Source organism: Propithecus coquereli, unplaced genomic scaffold (assembly GCF_000956105.1).
Source record: "Propithecus coquereli isolate 6110/MARCELLA unplaced genomic scaffold, Pcoq_1.0 Scaffold440, whole genome shotgun sequence".
In the NCBI taxonomy this organism is placed as follows: domain Eukaryota; kingdom Metazoa; phylum Chordata; class Mammalia; order Primates; family Indriidae; genus Propithecus; species Propithecus coquereli.
In genome coordinates, this window is record NW_012150175.1 from 318,239 (window position 1) to 325,590 (window position 7,352).

The 7,352-nt window shown below is 48.0% G+C and overlaps 1 protein-coding gene across 5 annotated transcripts in view; it reads right to left on the reverse strand.

Annotated features, from left to right (window-relative positions):
- The window catches only part of ZFYVE27 (zinc finger, FYVE domain containing 27), a 21,259-nt gene extending 14,395 nt beyond the window's left edge, over nt 1–6,864 (reverse strand). For all 5 annotated transcript variants that reach the window (XM_012654514.1, XM_012654512.1, XM_012654513.1 and 2 more), the window contains exons 1-4: nt 6,673–6,864; nt 5,102–5,299; nt 1,922–1,992; nt 227–413 (exon numbers count right to left, since the gene is read on the reverse strand). In XM_012654514.1, coding sequence (XP_012509968.1) covers nt 227–413; nt 1,922–1,992; nt 5,102–5,298 — 455 coding nt within the window. In that variant the 5' untranslated portion in view covers nt 5,299; nt 6,673–6,864. The remainder of the gene's footprint in view (nt 1–226; nt 414–1,921; nt 1,993–5,101; nt 5,300–6,672) is intronic.
- Between the last annotated feature and the right edge of the window lie 488 nt (nt 6,865–7,352).

Consider the following 7,352-nt stretch of genomic DNA (forward strand, 5'->3'; position numbering starts at 1 on the left):
TTGAGCCCAGGAGTTTGAGGTTGCTGTGAGCTAGGCTGACGCCACAGCACTCACTCTAGCCCAGGCAAAAGAGTGAGACTCTGTCTCAAAAAAAATAAATAAATAAAATAACATCTGTGGTTTGCCGAATACAATGCCGGGTGCACACAGCAAACAGTGTGGAGGCTGCTATTATTGTCATAATGGGCTTGTGCCCCCACCTCCATGACCTCTCTTCCATACTTACAAGCTCTTCACCTCAGCCACAGCCTCAGGGCGAGACAGGCGAACTTTCTGCAGGTCCTCCTGCCGCACCGTGTGATACTTCCTCCGCATCAGCTCAGACTCGGGCAGCCGTGCCCGGCACACCTCCTGAAGATAGCCCAGCAGGGCGGGCACTGAAATCACCAGGGCTCCTACTGAGCACCATGCGCCTACGGGACCAAGAACACTGCAGGTGACACAGGCAAGCATGGGCCAGGAGCCTGCCCACCCCGATGTCCACCACCCGAAGGCCTTCCCTGATCCCTGTATGACACGGGATCTCACGCCCACTCTCCAGCCCCCTCAACCTAGCTTCGTTTGTCCTCAGCCCTTATCGCCATACGACAGATTGTGGGCATGTTCACTGTCTCCTCCACTCATGGAACCAAGCTCTTGAGAGCTGGGACTTCGTCTCTTTGGTCACTGCTATAGTCTCAGCCTTGTTTTTAATACATCTAAAAATGCTGCTAGCACACAGTAGGCAGCTTATGCTGGAGTCTCGATGCTGGCAGCTCTCAATGACCGACATGAGGATCTCTGGGCCATTAAGGCAGATGGAAGCCTTTCCTTTGGCTTTTACGAGACCACAGACCACTGTGGATTGAGAAATGGTGAGGCTGAGATAAAATTCAAAGAAGGAACTTCTTCCATGTAACATAGTACCCCAATAGCAAGCAACAGAGCAGCAGGCCCATAATGCTTGTTAAACATCTGTCCTATAAACTGACTGACTCTGGGAGTATATTCAGAAAAATCTAACATCCTAGGAAGCTTTGATCAAGCAAAGAGGAGTCCAGCTAAGAAACAGAAGATGAGATCATGTGTGAACTGCATTTATTTTCAACCTGCTGAATCCTTATCTCCCTGAGAAACAAAGGAGACACTTGAGAAATGAGTTCAATATAAGAAAGAACACATGAATAGAGGCCCAGCTCCTCAGAACATTCTGTCCCAGACCCTCCACTCATTTCCGCTGAGGGGTTTGGCTTTTTCTGTAGCTATCTGCCAGTTCCAACCAGGGAAAGGTCTGGGTCACATCATCATAATAAAAGGTCTGCAGGAGACACTCCTACCCAGGACCCCTAGACCCCTACCATCCACATTTCTTTCTCTAAGGCTTCCTGTGGCTCCTCGCTGCTGGTGACTGTCCAGCAGCTCCTGCCAGCTCACTTGCTGAACCAGAGGAATCAACAGATACGGCAAACATCCCTTAACAGCTCATCTTCCTAGTCCCCTTACCCCATGCCATGTCCCCAAACGACCCCTCAATCAGCTTGGGAACCAAAATGGAAAAGGGTCAATGTACCAGCAATCAGTCAAGATGGAAGCAATAATAATAGCAGCTATAATGTATTGGCTGTTTATTCTGTGTCAGGCACTATGCCAAATGTCAAACTATCTCATTCCTCACAAATACTCTAGGAGGAAAGCACTGTTATTATCCTTCCTTTAGAGATGAGAAACATTAGGCCTTAACAGAGAGGTTCAATAATGTGCCTGAGGTCACAACAGGCGACTCGGCCTGGTCTCTGGAGCCTGTGTTCTGGCACCAGGCAGACACGGAGGAGCGCCAGCTCCAGGGCCAGAGCGGCTCCCTGCGCAGGGCCGCGTCTTGCATCTCAGCGTTCTTCCCCCACACTCATTCACAAAGCCACTGGACCCTGCGAGCAGTTCTTACCCTCATTCAAAGTGAGAAACAAGATGTTGAGGCCCAGGCAGGTCAGCAAGGAACACAAAGGCGTCTGCCACCTACAACACAGAGAGTCCTGGTCACTACAGAGCACTGCTCCTCCAGCTGGGGAGGGGAGGCGGGGCAGCACAGGCAGGACACCCCGGCAGAAGAGGAGGACACCTGGGACACCTCCTGGGACATAGAACACATGTAGAACTTTCTTCCAAAAGGAAGAATTTATAAAATACCAGGTAATGCTGCTTAACCTGTGTTTTCTAAGGTTGTCTTCTGCTTAAGAGGTAAAGCTGATATTTTTCTTTAATATTTTCCTTTATTCTTTTTTATAATTTCATAAAAACGTATAATCATTGCACAAAATTCGTCTAATAGAGAAATCAAGAAAGAACAAATTGTGGACTTTTTTTGACCCCATTTGTGACTTTATCTTCTTATATCTGTAATTTTGAGAGTTTGAGAGCTTATTTTGAACATACATTAATTCAAAAGGAGAAAAAAATGATAAAAATTTTATTTTACTATATTAAAAAAATGAAGATGAAACTAAGGTACAGCATTCTGTCAGCAAAACACGGAAATAGATGGACCCAAACCCAGATGCAGCTCCCCCATCACCCCCATCACATGGCAGCGCTGGAGCCCCCAAGGGGGATGAGAGACAACCAGAGTCCCAGGGTGCTGAGGACAAGCAAATGCTGCTGGCTTAGTCCCTGATGAGGGACATTTAGTAGGCAAAGAGGAGTGCAGACATAATAATGAAGCAACTGACACCCAAATTCTAGGGGCAGTGTCAGTATATAAAAAGTGAGCGATCAGAGGAGAGACAGACAAATCAGAAAAATAAACAGATAAAAGTTGCTTGCAAGCAAAGTATTCAAAATGTAAATGGATTTTCTTGTGCTCTAAACTGGAGTTATAAATGAGGGGAACTAATTTATGTGGGGCTTTTACTTTTTGATAAAAATTATGAGCGAGGGAACCAAATGACCTAGCTTTGCTTTTCTCCTGAAATTCAACACACTCCACTTGTACCACCCTAATTAGGCCTCAGAACCTCCGGTGACAGCCACCAAGGTAAAAGCAAAATAAAAGCCAGGTCCAAAGCCAATCCCTTCTCAGAAACAAAAACATCACACCACCACTGAAGTCATTTTCATTTTAAAACGTCTCCCCTTCTATCAAATGTCTTCACTGACACTTTGGTCCTGGGAGACCCACCTAGCAGAGTAGTTGATCCCAGAAGAGATTCTCTTAACAATTTACTGCAACTCTTAGCTTCAGACCTAATAGCCAGAGCCCAAGATTAGGTCCCTCTTCAAAGTCAAATCCTCTTTCCTAATCCTACGGCTACTTTCACAGACCAGTGCTCCCTTTCCCAGCAGCAGAGAGACAACAGAGTCCTGGGGGCTTTTCGGTCAACGCTCCTTCCCCATCCAGCTTTAAACAATCCTCCCACATCCTCCAATTTCTAGTAATAATTCCACAAAATGGAAAAACCCTAACACGTTAGTGTGTCAAGAAGCACTATAAACCAGAAAAGGAAAAGGAGAAGGTAGAGATATATTTTTTGTGCTTTGCCACAAAAGGGCAACACACACACAGAAAAAGTCCTTCCCCTAAGGAAAGCCCCTGGCCCTAAGCAGAGCCCCTCCCCTAAGGAAGACCACAGTGCATTTCAGCTGGTTGATCACACATGCTGGGATTGTAAAACGAAAAAAGAACCCCTTCTCATATCATCTTCCTACCCCTTTCACCAAGAGCCAATGATCTTACAGTAAAGAACATAGGTTTGAAAAAGCAACTAGCTCATCTCTAGGGATACTGCCATAAATTAAAGGAATGAACAAGAAAAATATAGGGCCTTGGTCAGAGAGCTAATGAACAGCTGCCCACTATTTCCAGACTGAAGCAAGGATGAATATTCAATAGCAATTGCACTCTTAAAGGTTAACCTGACTCATCCTGCTTCCTACCAGTCTCTCTCGGCATTTTACAGGGTTGAAGATCTCATGAGAATCTGGATCCAGAAAACTAGCAGCTTTTCCCTAGAAACACACATGTGCGCATATACACAATTTTACATACAGTTTTATGGAATTCATTGACCCCTTAGACCCACTCGCAGGCTCCAAGTTAAGAACCTCTGCTCTTTAGGACAACCGGGTTTTTATGTGGCTCCTGATGCAATTAGGAACACAACATTTACCTTTGCTACAAAAAAAAAAAAAACTTTTCTAACTTGAATCTAATCCAACCTTTAACTTCCAGTTTGCACCGTGAGGAAGTAACCAAACAAACCCAGGTAGGAAATTCCCTGATAGTCAGCTCAGTCTCTTCAGCAAGTCAGTGTCAGGAAAGAAGAGACTGTTTTAGATTGAAAAAGACTTAAAGAACACAATAACCACATACAATGCACGGTCCTAGACTGGAACTTGATTTGGCCGAACTGATTATACATGATATACATTCTTGGGAAAACTGAGGAAACTTGAATATGAATTGAGTATGAGATAGTATCAAGGAATTGTTAATTTTGTTAGGTATGATGTTACTTTGATTGTGAAAGACAATGCCCTTAATCAGAGACAGAAACTGAAGTATTTGGAGAGTGGGATGCCATATGTCTGTAATTTAAAATACTTTTAACATAGGAAATCAAGTGAACTGAAAGGAGAAAAAAGAAAATTACAGAGGATGAAAATCAAAGCAGAATAGGAGAAAAAATATGAGATCCATAATCCCAAAGGATTAGTGAAAATGGTACCTACTTATTCATAGGTATTTGTATTTCCCCAACTTTTGTTCAAAATTATATCCTAATTTTAATATTAATTATACTAATGTTCAGAGAGAAGAAAAAAATAAAATCTGCTCTAAGCTGTAGAAGGTCTGATGTTCAAGGCCGTTCAACAGTCCTGAGGTAGGTGCTTACAGAGTCACAAAGAAGAACCCTGTTGAAGGGCCAGATCGTTCCCAGTACCTGCCTTTCAGGACTGGGCTTGAGACACAAGGTCAGCCTGGATAAACCCAGAGGTCCCACAGGCCTCCCAGAACTGCTCCTCACTAGGGCAGAAAGGACAGCCCAGCCACTGTCTAAATGGTCAGCATTACTACAGAGCAGGAAAGCAAAAGGCACAGCAGACCAGAGCAACTCCACAAAGTCTGTACCTGAGCAAGTATCGAACACCATCACCTGCATCTTTCAAGGGTTCCAGGTAGATCTCCAGTCTCTTGTAGGAAAGAACCAAGTTGAAAAGATCAAATGCTGGAGACTTGGTAAGGACAGGTGGAGGCTCTGGGAGAGCCTCAGGCATCATGCTGGGGCTCACCTCTAGCCCACTCCCCTCAGGCTCTGATGTCTGCATCCTGTAACAATAATAATTCCTGACATTTGCATTGTCCTTCCAGTCCCCAACACACTTCTACTTGCATTGTTTCATGTGGTGCCCATAATAAATCTGAGAGGTAGGCAGGGCCACATGTGGAATGCCCGTTTCACACAGGACGAAATTGAAGTCCAGCAAGGTGAAGTGAATTACTCACATCTAAATCCTCTAGCCTGAGCAAGAGCAAGACCCCGCCTCTACCAAAAAAAAAATAGAAAAAATTAGCCAGGCGTGGTGGTGCACACTGCTAGTCCCAGCTACTCAGGAGGCTGAGGCAGGAGGATCACTTGAGCCCAGGAGTTTGAGGTTGCTGTGAGATATGACAATGCCACTGCATTCTAGCTGGGTGACAGTGCAAGACTCCGTCTCAAAAAAAAAAAAATCCTGTTCTTTGGACTCCCCATCCAGTAATCTTTTCCTCACAGACTCATCAAGAGTATAAACCACAAAGACCAAGCACATATAGTTGATGGGGTGGGGAGGCAGCCCATGGTCTCAAGAGAAATGATGCCCTGGAATATTTTTCTCCCACTGTTTACCTGGCTAATTCCTACTCATCCTTCAGATAATCAGCTTAAACATCAGTCCCTTGTCCTGGGCAGTCTTTGCCAACCCCTCCCCCAGTATGGACAGTAAAACCCTCTGGAATACGCATATACTCACCCTACCATAGCACTTATCACATCAAAGTGAAACTCCCTTTCTTGCCAGTTTCCCTCCTAACTCTGAGCTAGCCTATATTCACGACTGTTTCTATACACAGCGGGTGCTTAATAAATGCTTGCTACATGAGTGAATGAACCACCATCCAGCAGAACTCCCCTGCTCTCTCCTGCCCAGCCCCCGTCCTCTCCTTGGGTTGCCAACAACTTCCTGGGCTATACGTGCCCAGGGGGCAGTCATCACCTTCCAGAACGCCCATTCTCACTCCCCTCTCTAATGAGGAGAGCCCACAGGAACGCTCACGCTCTTTCCTAATTCCAAAGTCCTACACCAAACGCTAAGGAGGAAATGAGGGGGCAGAACCTCGGCGAACAGCAACCTAAACCAGTCCTACTGGCAGGGAGGTGACAAAGGGGCCACTGGGAGCCCTAAATCCCCGCGGGCCGAGCCACAGCGAAAGCGCCCAGGGGCGGGCGCGAGATAGGAGCTTCAGAAGGTGCGAAGCAGGTCGGCGCCGGCAGGTGCCTGGACCACTATTTCTGCAGCCCAGGGAGCCCAATGAGGGCCCAGACAGGCCAGGCCACGCCCAAGGTCGCTGGGCTGGCAGGTGGCGGCCCGGCTTTGTCCAGGCGTCCGACTTCGCACGGTCAGCAGAGACCTCGGGGCGGGGAGCAGTGGCACCTTACCTACCTGGTCTCTAGCTCGGTGGGGCGAGGGACAGGGACGGGCAGGAGGTAAGGGTAGGGCCACTGGGCCCCGGACGTTCCCTCAGGCCCGCCCCACCCTGACGCCGCGCCTCCTCCCGGGGCCGTTCGGAAGTCGCAGGTCCGAGAATCTCCTCCGCCTACTCCTCCGCCAACGCCGCTTCCGGGACGCGAATCGCTCTGCGGCGGCGTGCCGTGACGTCATCGCGCCCGCCCCGGGTTTAGCTCCGCCCACTCCAGCACAGGTGAGCGCCCTCGTCAGCACTGCGCCTGCGTGCCTTTCGGGGCTTGCTCCTGGCCTGAGTTTGCGCTGTTCCCGAGCACCGCGCTTCGCAAAACCTTGCGGAGCCCTGCGAGCACGCGTCTGGCCACCGTGCACCTCGCTGCCCCGACTCGCCTTAAATGAATCCAGCAGAGAACAATTGTGGAGACACTAAGCTGAAGAATGTATGCCTTCATCCTCTTTCCTCCCAGTTTCGGCACTTAGCTGGCTCAGCGTCACGCCCTGGGGACTGTGAGCTCAGGAAGGGCAGAAACTGTATCCTGAATGCCGATGCCCAGCAAAGAGCGCGGCTGCTTCCTGAGTGGCTGCTCTGTACAAGGTCCTGTGCAGGCCTTTCCCTGTTGGTTCCACTTCACTCCGTGGGGCCCAGTTAATCTCTGCTA